Raw genomic sequence first — 22,793 nt, 5'->3', positions numbered from 1 at the left:
TCCATTTATGTGATATTCTGAAAAGGCAAAACTACAGGGGCAGACAACATTGGTTGCCAGGGCCTGGAGGTAAGGGGAGAGTAACTATGAAGTGGCCCAAAGGAATGTTTGGGGGTGAATGAATGCTCCACATCTTGACTGTGGTGGTGGTTACATGACTGTACAAATGCTTCTGTCAACTCATAGACTTGTACACTAGAAAGGGTACATTTCATTTTATGCAAACTATACCTTAATGAAAAGAAAAAGAAAAGAAAAAAAGTGGCAACAGCAAATCTCTGCTTCTTGGAGTATATTTATTTTGAGAAACAATGAGGCTAACCCTCTTAACGAAATCCAATCATAAATCTCTGGTTGGAACAATGAACACTTGAGAGAGAAAACTTACCTCATGTTTGCCCATGCACCATTTCTGAGTTAGAAAAGTACAAGGGGGACACTTGTCCTCACTATGACAAGAATGATACACTGTAGAAAGAGAAAGGTAAAATTAGGAGTAATGTTTAAAATTAGGAATAATGTTTAAACATAGACTACTACACATATCGTAATGGCCTATGACATGGAACTTTTAAATTTCAGAGCTGAGTACTTTTTTAAATGGTCACTGAAAAGTAAAAGTAGTTGGCTTTATATTAAAGTGTTGAAAGATGAACATGAGTGAGAAAAAGAAACCCAACTGAGGGGCAAGAGACACAGAAGCAGAGAAGGAGGCAGTTTTTCTACTCCGTCTCCTGTGGCACTGCCACATGGTCTGTCCACATTACTCAGTGATTCTTTTGGTCCTACCTTACACAGCAACTGCTCCCTTTTGTTCAGACATCTTTGTTATCTCATCTAACATGCTTCCTCTGACTCCTTTCAATCTCTCTACTGCCTGGAAGAGGCAGTTCATTCAAACTCATCTCCTACAACAAAGCCTTCCTTGGCTGACCACACCCTGCCCTGAGCACTCTTGCTCTCCCTGACGTCTCAGTTCTTACACAGATGGCTTGCTGCCATGCTATCTGGCCCTTCTTCATGTATTGGCTAGTTGTGTCAAATGTTTTCAACTACCATCTTCTTCCTCTCAGAAACAACAGAACAACCTCAAGGTCATGGGCTATTTTTTCCCTCCTCTGAACCTCCCTCTATGTCTGACACCATGCTGGATATACAAGAAACACTCAAGAAAAGTTAAGTGAATGCTGAATGAAAGCAGGCTAAAACAAAACAACTCACAAATAGTTAAGTTCTCACTATGGACATCAATCAGCAGGATTTGGACTTCATTTGTAATATCTGCAAGTGACTATAAAGGAAGTGAGTACAAGTGAGTGGGTGAGTATCTGTTTGGACATTAACTTCATGCTGGTGTGAACACCACAGCAAGGGTTTGCAAACTAAGCTGGGAGGGCCGCCTTAAGGTCTCCAGGAAAGGAGGGACTTTCCACTTCATGAGGAAGTTACTTAATTCTTTTTCACTCTGTAACTTAAAAAATTGAGAAATGCTTGTCTATTTGTCAGACTAAATCATATGGCCAGATTTATTTTAAGTATCAAATCCAGTGACTTAAATTATATCAGGTTTGCCTCTGGGACTTGGTAAAATGAAATGATAGGGCCAATATGGTCCTAGAGGAAAGCCAGTGACTAGACTGGACAGAAAATGGGTGATGTCAAGTAGCTATTTACCTGGTGTCTACAGCAGTCTATCACAGAAAAACTGGAAACAAATGTCCAGCAACATGAAACTGACTGAATCAGTTATGGCCCATCCATGTAACAGGACACCCCACTACCATCTAGAAAAATATTCACTGATAAGGAGAGAGATTAAAATTACAATAATAAGAGGGAAAAATATCTAGTTAAAATAAATTCATTAGGATCCCACTTTTACTTTAGGAAAAAAAAATGCAAATATATATTTTTGCCCATGGAAAAAGGCCCTGAAAAATATATACCAGGGCGTAATTCTTCAAAGGTGACATAAGAGATTATTTAATTTCAATCTTTTGACTTTATCTCTATTTTCTTTCCTTCTCTCTTCCTTTTTACGTAATAACATATATTGTGTCTACAACAACAACAAAACCGAATTACTCTTAACTTTACAAAAAGATGCTTAACTTTGAAATATGCACCAGAAGTGGAGGCCACAAAGAAAGAAGGCAAGACCAGCTGGGGATTCTCCCAACCCTTTGGGTGTGTTTGACATCCACAGAGTAAAGCACTGGAAGGCACTGTGATTCCCAGCTGTGACCCAGATCTCAGACCCATCTTCACAGAAGCAGCCCCTGAGCACAGGGAACAAGGAAGGGCTACCACAGTGTAACCTCAGAGCAGTGAAGACCATCATGCAACATCCTAAATGACACAGTGTGAGCAGGCTGTGAGGCGTGGAGGCAAGGAGACAGGACCCACCTGGATGGTCACATTCATGGACTCTGGCACAGGTCTGGGTACACTCAGGGGGCCTGGTACCACAGGGAACTGGAGGGTAGATCACTGACGCGCCACAGTGGCAGGTTAATTCATCAAAACCTGGTGAAGCCACAGGTGAAACAAAACAACCCTTCATGAATTTGAGAATTTGAAGCACCAGATAATTACACACACACTTTTTTTTTTTTTTGGCTTGTATTTTTAGAGGAGAATTTTTTGGGGGGCTGCTCTTTTAAAAAAGGTTTTTATTTCATTAACGTTGAGCTGCTGGCAAAGTGTTCAATTTTTACTTGCAACAAACTTTAAGTCCATGAGTATTCCAAGACATTTTTACATGTATTTTATAAACAAAAGATCTACAGACCATCTCTTTTGACAGAACAGGAGACTTCCACTAAAGAAATAGATTCTTTTCTTTAACTTTTTGGCTAGGAAAATGGATAGAGATTATGAAAGCCACAGGTAGTTAACAAACACAGAAAAATATGCTTTTGAATATAAACTTCAGAGAGCCACTGAAGCCATTAAAAAAAAATTCTTGTAAGTATAACTGACACCTAGCATGATAAAAATATGAAGTTGAGATGAAGCCGAGAGCTACATCTGAGTTCACCAGGCACAGTTCACAAGCCCAATCAAAATGAGAACTCACATGGGGCCTCCAACAAGCGGCCCACTTTGTCAAGAGCTCTACTAACCCTCAGACCCAAAGGGGAGCTAGTTCTTCAATCCTGGTCCTTAGTAGAGGCTGGGTCTTTGGCCATGGTTCTCAACTAGGGACCAAGAGTCAGAAAGCCCAGGCCCTCCAGGACTCCTCTACCCACTGCTCTTCTCCAGTCAGCACTCTCCAGAAAACTCTTCAGAGGCTACACAATGTGGTGGAAAGAGCCCTGTAAATACAGCAGGAGACTTAGGCCTCTAGTCCTGGACCTACTTCTCACTTGTGCGGTGACTGTGGGCAGGTAACTTAACGACTCTTGAGATTGCTTCCTTTTGGTCAAATGGGGATACCAAACTTTGACCTGTCCACTCAAAAGTTTATTGTGGGGGTGGGCTAATATATGTGAAACAGCTAGGGAAAGAGTAAGAGGCTACATTACTTGTTTCTACGGAACTCCATGTGTGTGATTTATAACAAAGCACTTAACTCCTTTTTGAAATATGGTAGGCCTAGTATTCCACAGAAGGTATGTTGGGAAACCCTGATATAGGCTAATCTTTTAATGTAGCAGTTCTCAAAGAGTGCTCAGTTGACCCCTAGGACTCCCTGATCCTTTCAGGGAGTCCACAAGGTCAAAATTATTTTCATAATAATACTTAGATACTATTTGCTTTTTTCACTATGTTGACATTTGCACTGATGGTGAAAAAGCAACAGCTGGTAATACTGCCAGGGAATTAGCGCAAATAAGGCAGTAGTGCCAAACTGTAACCATTGTATTTTTCACTGCCACATACTTAGAGTAGATAAAAAATGACAATTTCACTTAAGAAAGTCCTTGATGAAGTAAGAAAAAATCTTGACCCGTCAATACATGTCTTTCTAATATTCTGTGGAACAAAATAGGGTATCTGCTTCAAGCACTTTTGTTGCACACAAAAATACAGTTGTCCCTCAGTATCCTGGCGGGGAGGGATTGGTTCCAGGACCCCCATGGGTACCAAAATCCAAGAATGCTCAAGTCCCTTATATAATATGCTGTAGTATTTGCATAAAACCTATGCACACCTCCTGTATACTTTACATCATCTCTAGGTTACTAATAATACCCAATGCAATGTAAATGCTATATAAATAGTTGCCAGCACAAAATAAATTCAAGTTTTGTTTTTGGAACTTTCTAGAATTTTTCCCCTTGAACATTTTCAACCCACAGCTGGTCGAACCTATGGATGTGGAATCCATGGATATGGAACCCTCAGATATGGACGGCTGTCTGACCTCTGGTCATTCTAAAGAACTGTACTTTTCTGAGTCGTGAGCTGAATTGCTGAATTAACTTCTTTTTTCATAACACACCGTTTTACTTGAAAAAGTGGCTGACAAACTATGATTATTCAGACTTGGGTATTTTGGCAGACGTTTATGAAAAATTAACAGTGAGACCATCACTTTAAGAAAACTGACTTTGCTGCCAACAATAACATTCAAGCTTTCAAGTGAAAACAGAATTTTGGAAAATACGCATTTATCACTATGAGCTTGACAACTTCCTAATACTTTTCCCCAGAGTTTTCTGATGGGATTGGTAGTGTATTAATGAATGTGAGTTTTTAATATTGTAACACAAGCAGACCCCATCTTAGGATCATTGCTTACATCCCAGTTTCATACATTCAGGGACAACAGAGGAATAACTTCTTTAAAAGTCTCAATAGCTTTTCTGCCCATGGACACCGCCGAGTAAGCATCATTGAAGCCTCCCCCCTCTACTGCTGTCGTGTCTAAGTCAGTCTCCCAAAGAGCCCGAACAGCTGCAGAAGCTCCTCATCAGACGTCTGAGCTTCGAAACAATTGATGCGAGTCTGAGGAGCCACCTGAGCAGCGGGCAGCGCTCACAGACTGTGTGGTAACGAGGGGTCCAAACACCAGGTGCTCCAGAGGCTTCGGGTTTGTCACGTACGCCATTGCAGAGGAGGTGGATGCGGCCATGGATGCGAGGCCACACGAGGTGGATGGAAGAGTTGGGGAACCAAAGAGGGCCGTCTCAAGAGAAGATTCTCAAAGACCTGGCGCCCACTTAACCGTGAAAAAATTTTTTGTTGGTGGCATTAAAGAAGACACTGAAGAACATCACCTAAGAGATTATTTTGAACAGTGTGGGAAAACTGAAGTGATTGAAATCATGACTGACTGAGGCAGTGGCAAAAACAGAGGCTTTGCTTTTGTAACCTTTGATGACCATGACGCCGCAGACAAGATTGTCATTCAGAAATACCACACAGTGAACGGCCACAACTGTGAAGTAAGGAAAGCCCTATCTAAGCAAGAGAAGGCTAGCGCTTCATCCAGCCAAAGAGGTCGAAGTGGTTCTGGAAACTTTGGTGGTGGTCATGGAGGGGGTTTTGGTGGGAATGACAACTCTGGTCGTGGAGGGAACGTCAGTGGTCGAGATGCCTTTGGTGGCAGCCGTGGTGGTGGGGGATATGGTGGCAGTGGAGATGGCAGTAATGGATTTGGTAATGACAGAAGCCATTTTGTAGGTGGCGGAAGCTACAATGATTTTGGCAATTACAACAATCAATCTTCAAATTTTGGACCCATGAAAGGAGGAAACTTTGGAGGCAGAAGTTCTGGCCCCTATGGTGGTGGAGGCCAATACTTTGCCAAACCACGAAACCAAGGTGGCTATGGTGGTTCCAGCAGCAGCAGGAGCTATGGCAGTGGCAGGAGGTTGTAATTACTGCCAGGAAACAAAGCTTAGCAGGAGAGGAAGCCAGGGAAGTGACAGGGAAGCTACAGGTTACAAGAGATTTGTGAACTCGGCCAAGCACAGCGCTGGCAGGGCCTAGCTGCTACAAAGAAGACATGTTTTTGACAATACTCATGTGTATGGGCAAAAAAACTCGAGGACTATATTTGTGACAAATTGTATAACAGGTTATTTTAGTTTCTGTTCTGTAGAAAGTGTAAAGCATTCCAACAAAGGGTTTTAATGTAGATTTTTTTTTTGCATCCATGCTGTTGATTGCTAAATGTAATAGTCCACTCATGAAGCTGAATAAATGTGTCTTTTTAAAAAATGTGCTGTGTAAAGTTAGTCTACTCTGAAGCCATTTTGGTAAACTTCACCCCAACAATGTGAAGTTAGAATTCCTTCAGGGTGATGCCAGGGCCCATTCGAAATTTATTTACAACCCGCTTGGGTGGAGAAGCCATTGTCTTCAGCTGAACTGACAGTTACTGTGTTGTGACCTGGAGTTCACTGTTAAAAGGGTCACCCAAGCAAAGTTAGAGTTTTCTGGTTATTAATATGATTGTTGGCACATCCTATGCAATATATCTAAACTGAATTATGGTACCAGATAAAGTTATAGATGGGAATCATCCATTATCATGTGTAATCAATAAATGATTTAATACCCTCTTTTAAAAAAAAGTCTCAATATATCTGAAATACTAAGGCTTATTAATTCAGTAATCCATACCAACCTAAGAAAATCAATCACTCAGAACATATCATTCCTGACTTTCTAGAAAACTCTATATAATAAAGTATACAGTGAAGACACTCACTAGCTTGCCAGCATGTTTGGCAGTTCCCACGATGACAAGGTTCTTCACATCTATGAAGGCCACAGCGGAGTTTCCTCCCACAAATCAAAGGACACTTGTGCTCCTTATCCTAGGAGGAGAGATACTGATTGATTGATTGATTGATTGCATGCAGGATCTTAGTTCCCCGACCAGGCATCGATCCTGTGCCTCTGGCAATGGAAGCGCAGAGTCCTAACCACTGGACTGCCAGGGAATTCCTGAGAGATTTATATATGTTTACAAAATTATCTCCATTTTATATTTTCCATAAACAAGATTAATAAAGAAGTTCTCCACAATTATAGATCGCATGATATCTGGAATTAGCTTCAAAATAATCAAAGGAGGGGGAGTAGGTGGGGGAATGAAACAAGATTAGTCATGACCTGATCACTACTGAAGATAGATGTTGGGCATATGGGACTCATACTTGTCTCTCTGCTTTTATATATGTTTGAAATATTCAGTAATAAGAGGAAGTCTTTAAACTTTCAAACACTGGTTTATAAGTAAGTCTTGATACACAGAACAATTTCATCACTCTTCACACTGTCAAAATAAATGCTAAAAAAACAATTGTGTATTATATATGTGTGTGTATATATGTACTACTTTATTATTGGTACTGTGTTACCTTGTTTACACACACACACACACACACACACACACACACACACACACACGATAACACAATACCCACTGCCAGGTAGTGCTTCCTTTATTTAGTTCCACAGAAGTGAATATTTCAGATAACTGAAAACTGTTTTTTAAAAAATGCCACACTCGGGACTTCCCTGGTGGTCCAGTGGTAAAGAATCCTCCTTCCAATGCAGGGGACGCAGGTTCGATCCCTGGTCGGGGAAATAAGATCCCACATGCCGCGGGGCAACTAAGCCCGTGTGCCACAACTACTGAGCTCGTGCACCTCAACTAGAGAGCCCGTGTGCTGCAAACTACAGAACCCACAAGCTCTGGAACCTGTGAGCCACAACTAGAGAGAGAAAACCTGCATGCCACGACTAGAGAGAAGCCCGTGCGCCGCAACTAAAAAGATCCCGCATGCCTCAACAAAGAACCCATGTGCCACAACTAAAACCTGACACAGCCAAAAAAAAAAAAAGAAAGAATACCCAAGAATGGAGGCCCCTCTTCTGGAAAAAAAAAAAAAAAAAAGCCATACTCATTCTGCCTACTGATCTGACCCATGGAATATATGAAACTTGAAGCCTGAGTTGCTAAGGCCAAGCCAGTCTGTGTGCTGGGACAGCATACAGTCTCCTGCAGATGACTACATGCTCATCCAGTGGTCTTGAGCTCTGGGGCCTGAGGCCTTTTGTCTTTCTTCTTTCCTTTCCTCCATGTTGCCATCAGCTGACTTCTTGACCTGGCTGAGGCCTAAAAAGGACCAGTTTGTCTCTCTGGGCAGCATTCTGACTGCTGCTCAGGGGCCTCTCCCAGTGATTTCCAAATCTGGGCTGCATTCTAGATGGCTGAGGCTTCCAGAAGCCCAGCCCCTAGATGAATGCAATCTGATACTGCCTAACGATAGGTCCACTTACCACACAGCATATCTCGTTACATTTATGCCGTCCACATAACCGTTTCTTGTTACACCTCTTGTCACACATAAATGTAGCATCTGCTATGAACAATTAAGAAGAAAAAGAAGTCAGAGGACGTGAACATTCATTCAACAAATATTTGTGTGACTACAGGCTGAAGAAATACAAATGTAATAATGTAAATAAATTAGTTATGGTGAAAATGCATACTATTTAAATATCACTTTTCACTTGCCAGACAGTCAAAAAAATAGAGAAGAAAATAGGAAGACTACCCAAGTGCCCACTGATAGATGAATGGATAAAGAAGATGTGGAATATATACAATGGAATATTACTCAGCCATTAAAAAAAGAAAAGAAATCTTGCCATTTGTGACAACATGGATGGTCCTAGAGGATATTATGCTAAGTGAAATAAGACAGAGAAAGACAAATACTGTATGATTTCACTTATATGTGGAATCTAAGAAACAAAACAAATGAACAAACATAACAAAACAGAAACAGTATAGATACAGAGAACGAACAGGTGGTTGCCAGAGGAGAGGGGGGTGGGTGGAAAAAAGAAATAGGTGAGAGGTACAAACTTCCAGTTGCAAAACCAATGATTTATGGGTATGAAATGCACAGTGTGGGGAATATAGTCAATAACTAAATAATATCTTTGTATGGCGACATAATGTAACTAGACTTATTGCGGTGATCATTTTGAAATGTATAGAAAAAACACTATGCTGTGTAATAGGAACTAACAGAGTGTTGTAGGTCAATTATACTTCAAAAACAAACAAACTCATAAAAAAGAGATCATATTTGTGGTTATCAGAGGTGGAGGGGTGGGTAGAGGGGGAATTGGATGAAGGCAGTCAAAGGGCACAAACTTCCAGTTATCAGATAAATAAGTATTAGGGATGTAATGTACCACATGATAAATATAATTAACACTGCTGTGTGTTATATACGAAAGTTGTTAAGAGAGTGAAGTAAGAGCTCTCATCACAGACAAAAATTTTTTTTCTATTTCTTTCATTTTCCATCTATATGAATTGATGAATGTTCACTAAACTTATTGCAATAATCATTTCATGATGTATGTAAGTCAAATTATTATGCTGGGACAGGAATAAAGACGCAGACAGAGAAAGGACTTGAGGACACGGGGAGGGGGAAGGGTAAGTTGGGACAAAGTGAGAGAGTGGCATGGACATATATACACTACCAAATGTAAAATAGATAGCTAGTGGGAAGCAGTTGCATAGCACAGGGAGATCAGCTCGGTGCTTTGTGACCACCTAGAGGGGTGAGATAGGGAGGATGGGAGGGAGACACAAGAAAGAGGAGATATGGGAATATATGTATATGTATAGCTGATTCACTTTGTTATAAAGCAGAAACTAACAAACCATGGTAAAGCAATTATACCCCAATAAAGATGTTAAAAGCAAAAAATTATTATGCTGTACACTTTAAGCTTATACAGTGCTATATGTCAATTATATCTCAATAAAACTGGAACAAGAGGGGGCTTCCCTGGTGGCTCAGGGGTTAAGGACCTGCCTGCCAATGTAGGGGACATGGGTTCGAGCCCTGGTCCGGGAAGATCCCACATGCTGTGGAGTGACTAAGCCTGTGCACCACAACTACTGAGCCTGTGTGCCACAACTACTGAAGCCCACGTGCCTAGAGCCTGTGCTCCGCAATGAGAAGCCACTGCAACGAGAAGCCTGCGCACTGCAACAAAGAGTAGCCCCCGCTCACCTCAACTGCAGAAGGCCCGGGCATAGCAACAAAGACCCAACACAGCCAAAAAAAAAAAAAAAAAAAAAAAAAATTGTAAGAAGAAAAGGAAATAGGAAGACTGATTAATGTATGGAACAGGTGAAGGTGTGGAGAAAAAGGCACACACACTTAGTGGATGGGAGAATAAACTTTTGGAGTACATATGTATCTATCAAAACTTTACGTGGCAATTCCATTTTAAGTAATACTTCCTACAGATACACTTTCAAAAGTAGCTAGGACACCAAAAGCACAAGCAACAAAAGAAAAATAAATTTGATCAAAATTTAAAGCTTTTGTGCATCAGAGGACATCATCAAGAAAAGACAACAACATAATGGGAGAAAATATTTGCAGATCAGTTATCTCATAAGTGTCTAGGATCCAAAATATATAAAGAACTCTTTCAACTCAATAACAAAAAGACAACCCAATTTAAAAATGGTAAAGGAATAGACTTTTCCAAAGAAGATATACAAATGGCCAAGTACATGAAAAAATGCCCAACATCATTAGTTATTAGGGAATGCAAATCAAAACCACAATGATTTATCATTTCATACCCACTGAGGATGGCAATAACAGTAATAATAATAATAGTAGTAATAAAAAACAGAAAATAACAAGTGTTGGAGAGGATGTGGAGAAAATGAAACCCTCATACATTACTGGTGGGACTGTAAAATAGTGTAGCTACTGTAGAAAACAATATAGCAGTTCTTTTAAAAAAATTCTACCTATAACCAACATATAATCCAGCAATTCCATTTCTAGGTACATAACCAAAAGAATTTACAACAGGTTCTCAGATAAAAGCTTGTGTACAAATGTTCATAGCTGCACTAGTTGCAATAGTCAAAAGAAGGAAACCAAATGTCCATCAACAGATGAATGGATAAACAAACTGTGGTATATATATACAACAGAATATTATTCAGTCATAAAGAGGAATGAAGTACTGATGCATGCTACAAGGTGGATGAACCTTAACAACATGCTAAATGAAAGAAGCCAGAGACAAAAGGTTACATATTATATGATTTCATTTATATGAAATACTCAGAATAATTAAATCCACAGAGACAGGAAGCAGAGTAGTGGTTGCCAGGGCTGGTGGGGAGGGGTGAATGGGGAATGAAAACTCAGTAAACAAAGGGTTTCCTTTTGGGATGATGAACCCATTTTAGAATTGATAGAGGTGATGGTTTTAAAACACTGTGAAGGTACTAAATGCCACTGAATTGTACACTTTAAAATGTTTCACTGGGGACTTCCCTGGTGGTGCAGTGGTTGGGAAGCTGCCTGCCAATGCAGGGGACACGGGTTCGAGCCCTGGTCTGGGAGGACCCCACATGCCGCGGAGCAACGAAGCCTGTGTGCCACAACTGCTGAGCCTGTGCTCTAGAGCCCGCAAGCCACAACTACTGAGCCCACATGCCACAACTACTGCAGCGTGTGTGCCTAGAGCCTGTGCTCTGCAACAAAGAGGCCACCACAATGAGAAGCCCACGCAACCACAACAAAGAGTAGCCCCCGCTCGCCGCAACTAGAGAAAGCCCGTGCACAGCAACGAAGACACAACGCAGCCAAAAAGTAAATAAATTTATTAAAAAAAGAAAAAACAAAACAAAACAAAAAAATGTTTCATTGTATGTTCTGTGAATATTATCTTAATAAAGGTGCTGAAGGCGCTGAAGTGTTTACCGGTGAAATAACGTTTGGGATTTGTTTTTAAAGTACTTCAGTGAAAATTAAAAATAGGAAAGAGAGGTATGGATGAAGAAAGAAGATGGGCAAAATGCTGATAACTGTTGATGACTGGTGATAGGTACATAGGGATTCACTATACTAGTCTCTGTACTTTCACATATGATTGAAAATTTTCATCATAAGCTAAAAAAGTAACAAGATGGTTACAGCATTATCTGTAATGGGGAAAAATTGGAGACAACCTAAATGACCAACAAAAGAGCAATGGTGAACTATACTATGGCATATCCACATAAAGAATGTTCTCAAGAGGGAGAGCTATACACACTGACATGGAAAAATGTCTTTGATATATTACTTAGGGGAAAAAAACAAGTTCCAGTATGTTTAGTAAGAACCATAATAGCACATGTATACACCTGTATGAATACAGAAAAAGATCTGGAGCCACACCCAACAAACTAACGATGTGGTTTTATCAGGGGAATGGAACTAGGAGGGGAAAATGGGGTGAGGGTGTATTTCTATTTTTTACTATTTTATTAATTTTTTAATTATTAAAAATTATGTATTAATATAGTAAGTTTTTCAAATTATATTTTTTAATTACCAAAATTTTGACTGTCGTTTTGAGGAAGATATTTCTGGTTATGTCAAATATTCAGATAGTTGAGGCAGATATTCAGCCATTCTCCACCTTCCTCAGGCTAACAGATCCTTAGTTTTGTTCAGAAATTGGGCACCCACGTGTTCCCCCATTACAGGAGTGAATGCTGAATAGTGTAGCCTGTCATGGTAATTCCATTCCCCTTGTTAGTGAAGGGATTGGGCAGGAACATGTGATAAAAAGCATACTGAGGGTCTTTCAGGACTGTCTTCCTTGCTCTCAAGAAGGAAGAGAATAATCTCTCCTTCTTTTCTTTAGATGTTGCTGGGAGATGACTCAATGCGTGAAAGTGCTGTAGCTAACTTATACCCGTGAGGGGAAAACCAAGAAAATCACAGGAAGCTGGACTGGAGTCCTAGAATCACTGGGTTTGTAATTAAAACCTTGGACTTGTTCTGCCTCCAGACTTCCTGTTATAAGAGACAGTAAACCTCCTGAGAGCTAAAGTCATTTTTCCTTGGGTTTTTTGATACCTGCAGCCAAAAGCACCTTAACCAATACAGCTTTCTTTCTGACCAGAATTAAGAGCTTTTATTTTGTATAAGTTTATCTTCCATCACTTTTCCAAAACAGTTTTAAGGTGGCTTAAACAAAGACTACGTGACGGTTGGTAAAACAAGGACAGAACCATAATAAAGTGGAGTATCAGGATCAAGGACAAAGGAAGAAACAATATTCTAGGCCTAAAGGTTAAGAAGGCTGCTGGCTGAGTCCCCCTGTTCTAGGTATCCAACAGTCCTATCAAGCCATAAGGGGATCAAGCATCAGAGTCAGTTTTTACAAAGTTTGCTTCATTAGATATTATTTACCTTCCCTTCCCATATCAACATTTTATTATGAAAAAGTTCAAACATATAAAAAAGTTGAAACGAGTTTATAGTGAACATCTATATATGCCCACTACCTAGCCTCTACCAGTAGTTGCTTTTTCTCATAACTCTCCATTCTTCCATCCAACTATCAGTTTATCTTAACTTTGGATGCTTTTCAAAGTAAGCTGCATACATGAATACACTTCCCCGGTATTTTACAGCATTTCACTAACTAGAATTCAATTTATGGTTCTTTTTTTTCTTTCTTTTGAGGTAAAAGTTACATACAGTTAAATGCACAAAGTACCTTCACTGAATTCTGACAAACACATAACCCATCCCCCTGTCAAGATGTAAAAAATTACCTTCACCCCAGAAAGTTACCTCATGCCCCTTCCCAGTCATACCTTCGCTTTTGAGATTGGTACACGGAAGCTCCTATGGAGAAAGAAAAGGGAATAGTAACTACTCTAGGAATAAATGAAACAACATAATTGCAGTATAATGCTAAATGTAACATGCATACCCCAAATACCCAGTACTTCTCTGGCAGTCACTTATTCACCAACTTCACCTATCTGGAGCTACGTTTGCCCAGTCCCTGTAAGCTTTACTCACAACAGGGCCCCAGGTCTAATGACTTTTCATGCAAATATAACATTCTTTGTGGTCTGACCTCCAAACTCACAGCAGATTACGTATTATAAAATCTGAACGGAAAGAAGGACTGACTACTAAAGGTATGCAAAGCAAAGAGAAATAACTGTCTGGCAAGGGTACAGATAGAAAAAGCCATAAAAAGCAGATACAAGAATTGAAAATATGTAACAATCAGCACCATCTGATGCAGGGACAAACAGCTCTACATGCTCAAAAGTATCCCTGGCAATGCAGCTGAACTGTAGCAGAGTGGAATACAGAAGTCCTTTGCCATTCAAAGTTTTGCTACCCTGGTTTCAATCATGTGTGAATGGCCTCAAAGGTCTATCACATGTAATTTTGCTGAAAAATGTTCCTGAATAACATGTGAGGGGAGGCTGCTGTGTGAAGGGCGAGTCAGTCACTTGGGAGAGAGTGAGTCTGGCTGGTTGCCCAGCACCTACATCCGAATTTGGCTTTGATGTCATGGACAGGTTGCTATGTACTCAGAAATAAGCAAAATGATAAAAACATTTCTTCTCAGTGAAAATGATCCTGAAAAAGGGGGGCAGCTGCTGGGGTTGATAACAGACGTGAAGATGTCTAAGAAATTGAAGCTTCTTGGCTAGAAAAATGTTTTCGGTAAATCAATGAGTTGGCTCGATTCTATGACATGAAAAAATTCCCCATATGCTCTCTAAATATACAAAGCAAAAGTGACTCATGAAATTGCTTGAGTGCTCCAGTTAATACAAACACCGGATTGTACACAGGAAATGCTGGGAGTTTGGGGGTTTTGAGCACAAGCCACCATTCTCCTTGCTTGGCCCTACGATAAACCTTTCTCTGCTCCAAACCCCGAAGTTTTATTTGTTTGGCCTCACTGTGCGTCAGGCGCATTAACTTGTGTTCAGTGACAATTTTGGTGAAGCCAGCCTAGGGGTCTGTGCTCGTGCCGGGTCGACCCTGGCCAGAGGCAGCCCCTTCCCTGAGTGCCCAGCAGCTAGCTGCCAGAGCGCATTCATTCCAGGGAACTGGAAGGGACTCTCCCTGACAGGCGCCAGCCACCCCACAACGTGAGGCTGTTTGGAGTTGAGGAAAAAAAAAAGAAAAAGAAAAAGAAATGACATGCTGGAGTGGTATGTACACCTGCAGGGAAAGACAGAACTCCCATAAATCCCTATACTAAATATGAATTACCAATAAAAACTTAAATACAGGGTTCTTTGTTAATAGGTAGTAAGATAGAGCAAACATTTCTCAAAGACTCCTACCAAAGTGATTAAAAGAGAAGAACTTTTGAAGTTTTAAGAAATAAGTTTTTATTTATCTAGAAAACTCACTTCCCTGGAAAAGCCCATTCCAGTACAAAAGATATTTCAGGAAAAATCTGGCTGAACAATGAGGTGATTATCAGTGTTTCAAAGAGATCTTTCATTTTGTCAAACTGTTTAACAGAATTCATATTGATAGTGAGCTCCTCCAGCAATTTTAGAATAAGACTTTTATTTGCAAAAAAAATTCAATTTACACATAGCTTTTCAATAATACACTCACTGCCATGGGATCCACTATTAGGGGGAGTGAGGACAGAGAGTGAATGAGAAGCAAAAAAGCACAGAGACAGAGAAAGGGATTGTTGGGGAGAAACAAGCAAACTGACAGCTGTGTATCCCAACCCTGTTTGTAATTCTTGGTTACAAAGAGCACCTCTTGGCATTACTAAATTTATGATTACTAAATCAGAGTATCTCACAGTCTTCAAGCTGGTATTTACAAAGCATAAAATGGTCCTGTACCTGACAATCAAAATTCCTTTACTGTCCTATGTATTGTGACTTCATTCAGAAAAAAGACCCACACAATCTCACACAACTTTTGTCACATGTAAATTGCACTACTTTGACAAGTTTTTCTTTAATTCTGAAGCTTACCTATTAAACTAGCTCCCAATTTATGGACAATACCCTCAGAATCATTTGCAACTCAGCTGCTACCCAGACCTTGGGCTGTATTTAACAAATAGAATCAACTACTCAGAATTCTGTCTCTACCGAGGCCTGTGCTCTGCTGGGACAGGTGCCGATATGCACTGAAATGACCAGAAGTACGTCAGAGAGCAGGACAGATCAACATTCAGTATGTTCCCCAAGTTGGATTACCTAAAGACTTCAGAGGAAAGCTTCTTGCCTCTTCTGGTTACAGACACAGAAATGGGCACTAATTCCAAAATGGTAAGACGACTTTTTATAATACATAGTCCAATGAAGTTTGTCCCAGGCAGAAAGCAGAGATTGACAAAACAGTTGTATAGTGAAAAATTAACACTATCTGAAGAGAGGTCTGGCCTTTGCCATTGGCTTCTGGGAGATAATCTTGGAATATCATGCCTAATGGGAGTGTCATTGTTTCCCTGGAGCCTTGGGTCACCAGACAGTCTAACATGACTTAGGGTGCAGGCTGGCCACACCGAAAGACCAATGATGTGATTTAGGGCATGGGCTTTGGGTCACACAATGGTAGTAGACTTCTGGAGGGACTGGAGGCTGAGATCAGCTACATGGGCAGTCAACCATGCCTACATGATGGAGCCCCAATAAAAACTGACCACCCACTCTCTGGTGGGTGAGGTTCCTTGGTTGGCAATACCCCACGCATACAATCACACACTAGCGCTGAGAAAGTAACGCTGTTCCAACTCCATGGGGAGAGGACAACTGGAAGCTTCGTATTTGGTACTTTCTTGCATTCTGCCCTACATGCTTCTTCCTTTGATTGATTTTAATCTGTATCCTTTCCCTGTAGTAAATTGTAATCAAGAGTATAACAGTTTTCAATGAGTTCTGTGAGTTCTTCTAGAGAATAATCAAACCTTGAGGGTAGCCTTGGGGGCCACTGGATTGTAGTTGGTATCAGAGGTGAGGGTGGTCATGTGGACTGTTCTAATTCAGCAATTGTCTGAACTCCTGCAGTGGGTGTCAGAAGTGAGGGCGATCTTGTGGACTGTGTTCCCTCTAACTTAGTAAGCTAACTGCTTGTAACGGTGCTATTGTTCTTTTCCTCTGGCATCTAGCATTATCACACTTGTATTTGGTCAAGCTACTTGTATATGTGCCCTAAGCCTATTACTGGTCTCTGACCCTTGCGTGCCATACCCCTTCATACCTATCCTACAACTGGTCCACAGTAGATGTCGGTATACATTGGCTGGATTGAATCAATCATACACAGTATTAACAGGAATAAGCCTGAGGTTATTTTGATTCCTTCCCTCCCATAATCACCAATTTAAAAGGTATTGGGTGCTTCCCCAGTGGCACAGTGGTTAAGAATCCACCTGCCCATGCAGGGGACACGGGTTCGAGCCCTGGTCAGGGAAGATCCCACATGCCGTGGAGCAACTAAGCCCATGCGCCACAACTACTGAGCCTGAGCTCTAGAGCCTGCTCGCCACAACTACTGAAGCCCATGTGCCTAGAGCCCATGCTCTGCAACAAGAGAAGCCACTGCAACGAGAAGCCCGTGCACCGCAGCGAAGAGTAGCCCCCGCTCGCCGCAACTAGAGAAAGCCCGCGCACAGCAAAGAAGATCCAATGCAGCCATAAACAAACAAACAAACAAACAAATAAAAGGCACTGGTGGCAACAACTCTAGCATTCTGTAGGATTTACCTTTGTTCTGAAAGAGCATCTGCAGGAAATAACTGATGTGCGAGAGCATGGTCCACAGTCTCCTTCATGGCAGAGCTTTTCACAAGTATGAATGAAATCTTTAATAAAAATGAAAAGAACTGGGAATGAAAATTGCAACTACTCATTTTCAGACTCCCAAATTAACTAGCCACAACGGTCTTCCACCTCTGTTCCCTGCAACTCCATCACCAGAGTTGAGGGAAGAAGGATGCTATCAATGCCTCTTCCCCTATCTTCCCTTCATCTGGCAGGCTGAGCCTTTTCCAGCAAGGACAGGCCCCAGCATTAGTCACAGCAAGATGCTCTGGAGCACAAGATGCTCTGCCTAAGTCAAAGAACAGATCTTCTGACTCTTTATTTAGACCTCAAGTCTCCAGGTTAGACTCGGATATCCTTAAAATTGTAGCCATGGGTGACTTACTGAAGTACTCTTGACTCTGAAAATCACCTGGGGATCGTAAGTAATCAGAAACCATCATCCATGATCTCACTAAGTTCTATGAACATCTGGTGATAGGTGGCCTGCTAGTCATTCTGCTAAACTAGATTTTAGGACAAGTCCTGTTTCAAGGACCCCATCAGGGATCATCCATAGTCTTTCTCAATGGCTGCTGTTTACATGATGTATTTTTTCCATCCTTTTACTTTCAGCCTAACTGTACCTTTGACTCTAAAGTCTGCTTCCCAAACATGGCATATAGTTGGATCTTTTTTAAAAATTCATTTTGACAATCTCTGGTTTTTGTTTAATTCACTGACAGTAATGTTAGTATTGATATAGTTGGATTTATGTCTGCCATTTTACTTTTAGTTTTCTTTATGTCTCATGTCTTTTTTGTTAACTTAATTCTCCTTCGTTGCTTTCTTTTGCATTAAGTGAATATTTTCCAGTGTAACATTTTTTCCCGGTAATGGCATGTTCCATTATGTTTTGAGTTATCTTCTTAATGGCTGCTCTAGGGCTTATCATATGCATCTTATCAGAATCTACTTTAGATTTGTACCAACCTAATTCCAGTGAGATACAGAAGCCTTACACCCATATAGCTCTATTTTCTCTTCTCCTCTTTTGTGCTTTTATTTTTATACATATTACATTTATATGTGTTACAAATTCAACAATACAATGTCAAAATTATTGCTTTATATGTTATGCCTATTAAAGAAGTTGAGAAAAGAAAGGAGAGCAAGTATGTATTTATAACTTGTTGTATTTATCTTATTTACCATTACTGGTTTTCTTCATTTGTTCCTACAGATCTAAGTTACCATCTGGTATCATTTCCTTACTCCAGTACAACTTTGATCCCACCCACCTCCTTTGTGCTGTTATTGTCAGATACATTTCTATATACTGTAGGTCTAACAATACAATTATATGCCTATTTTATACAATCACTTTTTAAATCAGTTGCAAGAAGAAGAAATATGCACTTATACTTTCTTTTACAATTATGCAATTACCTTTACTCTTTGCTTTTTCTTGTGGATTTAAATTTACATCTGGGTTACTTGGTATCAGCCTGAAGACCTCCCTTTACTATTTACTGTAAAGTACATCTGCTAGCAGAGAACTCTGTTTTTCTCATTTTTGAAAGACTTTTCCTGGATATAAGATTCTTGGTTGGTAACTTTTTTCTTTCAGCACTTTGAATAGGTCATCCCACTGCCTTCCTGTTGTGATGCAGTGTTCTCCACTGTTTCTGATAAGAAGTCAGCTGTGAATCTTATAGTGGTTCCCTAGTATGTAATGTGTCATTTTTCTCTTGCTGCTTTCAAGATTTTCTCCTTGTCTTTGGCTTTCAGCATTTTTACTATGTGCCTAGGTGTGGATCTCTTTGAATTTATCCTACTGGAATCTGTTGAGTTTCTTAGATGTGTAGATTAACGTCTTTCAATAAATTTGAAGTTTCCCACCATTATTTCTTTGAATATTTGTCTGCTCCTTTCTCCTCTCTTGGTGTTCCCATTACACGTTTGTGTGCTTAAAGGTGTCCCACATTTCTCTTGAGGTGCTGTTCATTTTTATTCACTTCATTTTCTCTATGTTCTTTGAATTATATAATCTCTATAGATCTATCTTCATATTTATTGATCCTTTCTTCTGCCAGCTCAAACTTACTGTTGAGTCCCTTTAATGAATTAAAAATTTTAATTACTGGAAAACTCCAGATTTTCCATTTGGTTCTTTTTTTATAATTTCTATCTCTTTACTGATATTCTCTATTTGATGAAACATTGCCTTTATACTTTCCTTCCTTTACCTCTTCAGGCATGGTTTCCTTTAGTTCTTTGAATATATTTGTAACGGCTACCTTGAAGTCTCTGTTAAATTTGACATTGGTCACTCTCACAGAAAACTGAAACAGAAAGTTACTGTTACCTGTGGGGTTTTTTGTTTTTGTTTTTTTTCTGTTTGCATACTTTGTAGTTTTTGTTGGAAACTGAACGTTTTTGGTAATATATTGTTTGCAGCAACTCTGGATACTGCTTCCTCTTTCCACAGCTTGTTTTTTTTTTTGTTGTCTACTTGTTTGTTTTGTGACTTGGCTAAGCTATTTTAGTGAAGTCTATTTCTATTATAGTATGAAGCCATTGGTGTTGTTCTTTAGATGGCACAGCCTTGGGCATGTGCAGTCACCCTGGGAGGACAATGGTTTTAGCAGGGTTCTCTTTGACTGTCTCTTTCCCTGATCTCTCTGTTAAGCTGTCTGCCTCATTTGGTATTACACTCAGTCCTGAGGCTCCACTAATTGCTAGCTGATTGCTCTATTATTTTCAACAATGTCCTGGGGCATAAACTGCTCAGCAGTCTGATCCAATAAAATTTGGGCAGAGGTAGTCTTTGAGGCAAATCTGTGAGGTTTGTTCTGACCCCAGCATGGTTACTCTTAGTTATCTCCTTCCCTGGGTCTCTCTGGTGAACCAGTTGGTCTATAGTTTAGCTTGTTGCTCTTAATTAAGAGGACCTATTGTTTTCTAAAGGGCCCTTAGGCCTGAACTTCCCCACACTCTCTTTCAAATTAAAGTCAGTTCCTTTGGGGAATATTTTGGAACTCTTTCCTTATGGACTGCTTCTCCCCCCACCCTGTCGCTCAGTCACTACTATGGGTGCTGGGTGAGATAGCAGCCTCTAGTTTTCTTAGCTTGCTTCTCTCACTGTGAAACCTTTCTCCTACAAGTGAGCTGGGGTGAGGGTGACTGAGGCCCCAGTACTCCTGCCTGTTGCGACTAGAGTAGAGCCTTCAGTCTATGGGTGGGCTGTGCGGAGGAAGGGAATCCCCAACCTGTCAGCTGTGATTACCAGAAATTTAGCCTTTTCAACTTGGAGTTGGTGGGGTTGGGGGGAGGGGGGGGAGGAAAGCTGGTGGTCCACTCCTCCTAGCAAGTAACCCTTGACTGGGAGCTGAGGGTACATGAAGCCCCAATTTCTTGGGCACACCCATCCTGAGTGGAGCTTTTGTTGAGCTGAGCTGGGAAGGGGTGGGGAAGGAGAAAGTAGGTTGTGATTCAAATGACACACACTCTTGCTGTTCTTACTGAGTTTTAGTAGATTTTCTTCATTTGATGTATGCCCATAGGACAATTTCCAGAGACTTTAAATGGTTGCTTTTTTATAGTTTTCCCCAGCTTTGCTTGTTTTGCTCCTCATGCTACCATCCTGAAAGCAGAACTCCACCTAGTCTTTTGTACTAAAGCTATGTGTCTAGGATGGAAATTTCCTACTGGGTGAGATACTAAGACCTAACGAGCTTTCTATAGATAAGCCAGGTCTGAATAAACATGAGAGCCACTGTTACCACTAGCCATGGGCTTTTCTTTGAGATTCTCAATCCAACTCACCTTAGTTCCTTAAAAGTGTTCCATGATTAAAACTCTGCTGAGGTATAGCAGTTACTCTTCAGTCCCTTGAGCTGGTCTTGTCCCACCCCCAGGTCTGTTCATACTGACAGTTACTGTCCTTCTCTTGCTCAAGTCCCTTTATATTAACTATTTCACATTTCCTCTTTCTGTCAATGCCAACAAGCTATCTTAGCCTCTGGGTAGGATTTCTGGTCATTATATATGAAATTCTTACAAAACTGACCCATGTGCTTTCTGAAAAGGGAAGACCTTTATCATCCTTCTTGATTTGGAAGTCATCTGATCTCTATTTCACAGGGCTTATCTGAAGATACATTTTCACAGTAGACACAGAGAAGCAACAGACAACTGATTTTCCTGATGAGGTTGAAATGTATTAAAATATGAGAAGAGGGCATTTCTTCTCTATATATAATTTTAAAGTCAGATTGAGAAAAGGAATTAGGTAGGGTGCTCCTACTGGTGCTTGGAAGAAAAGTGAAATCTCTCTTTTTGGAAAAATGCAAAACCAAACCTAAAGATTCTATCTTTATCACAGTTAGTTATAGGAACACATCTCTTATTCAGACTCACTTGCCCAATTTCATTTTTCTAAACACACAGCCTTTGAACACTCACTCAGGAGAGAAGCTGCCAAGTCACTGCAAAAACTGTACACATCCATATCCCAAGGACTGCCTCAAAAAGTCTCTGTCAGAAGCTCAGACTATTACTCTATAGCTAATCCCAACAAATGTTTTCTGGTTTCTATATCCAAGTAATCAGAAGCCCCAAGTCAGAAGAAAGGGAGAGTCACTAAAGGTAGGCACATAGGCATACTGAAAGCATTCATAAGAAAAAAACCAACCAAAAGCTTTAACAAATAAATAAAACAATTCAAACTGTACACTGCTATGGGGAAATCACCTGAGAAACCCCAGCAAGCCCAGAGGAAATCAGTGTATTCAGCATAATACAATAACTGAGGTTCAGGGAAATGATGACTCTGGGTCAAATACGGGGAAAGAAATTGTCTTCAGTATCCTCTGTTTAAAGAAAGAAGGGAATGTAAATTTTAGAAAAATGTCCCTCCAAAATGATGCTCAGGAGGTGTTATCCTCAGCTATATGGGAAACCTAGCTGTAGAGAAAGACATTTCTTGAGTGGTTCAAATGAATGAAGTTTAAGTGTACTTAAAATTTCAGTTCTTAAACACCTCACTCCGTTATTTTAAGATGTTTCTATTATATGAAAATGCTTCTAAACACCTGTTGAACCCTAAATTAGTAAAACGATACCTGGCATTCATACTAGTGTAGGCTGCTAGGAGAAATCATGAACACCCCAGTGCCCACTCCCCCACAAAATAGTATCTAACCACAACTGTCCTGAGTCGGCAATA

At 40.4% G+C, this 22,793-nt stretch overlaps 1 protein-coding gene and 1 pseudogene across 10 annotated transcripts in view; one reads left to right on the top strand and one right to left on the bottom strand.

The window, feature by feature from the left end:
- Positions 1 to 22,793, bottom strand: part of NFX1 (nuclear transcription factor, X-box binding 1) — an 80,161-nt gene that overhangs the window by 17,654 nt on the left and 39,714 nt on the right. For 6 of the 10 annotated variants that reach the window (XR_009564357.2, XM_030832688.3, XM_030832687.2 and 3 more), the window contains 6 exons: positions 17,528 to 17,625; positions 13,625 to 13,655; positions 8,245 to 8,327; positions 6,665 to 6,773; positions 2,407 to 2,526; positions 389 to 468 (listed from right to left, as the gene is read on the bottom strand). Coding sequence is in view for 9 of the 10 variants with exons in the window: in XM_030832688.3 (XP_030688548.1) it covers positions 389 to 468; positions 2,407 to 2,526; positions 6,665 to 6,773; positions 8,245 to 8,327; positions 13,625 to 13,655; positions 17,528 to 17,625 (521 nt within the window). In the remaining variant the exon portion in view is untranslated. The other 4 variants (XM_030832689.2, XM_060301042.1, XM_030832693.2 and 1 more) reach the window with 3 other exon arrangements.
- LOC132597456 (heterogeneous nuclear ribonucleoprotein A1-like) lies at positions 4,818 to 5,828 on the top strand (annotated as a pseudogene).

This window comes from Globicephala melas, chromosome 6 (genome assembly GCF_963455315.2).
Source record: "Globicephala melas chromosome 6, mGloMel1.2, whole genome shotgun sequence".
Lineage (NCBI taxonomy): Eukaryota > Metazoa > Chordata > Mammalia > Artiodactyla > Delphinidae > Globicephala > Globicephala melas.
This window is presented reverse-complemented; position numbering and strand designations above follow the sequence as displayed.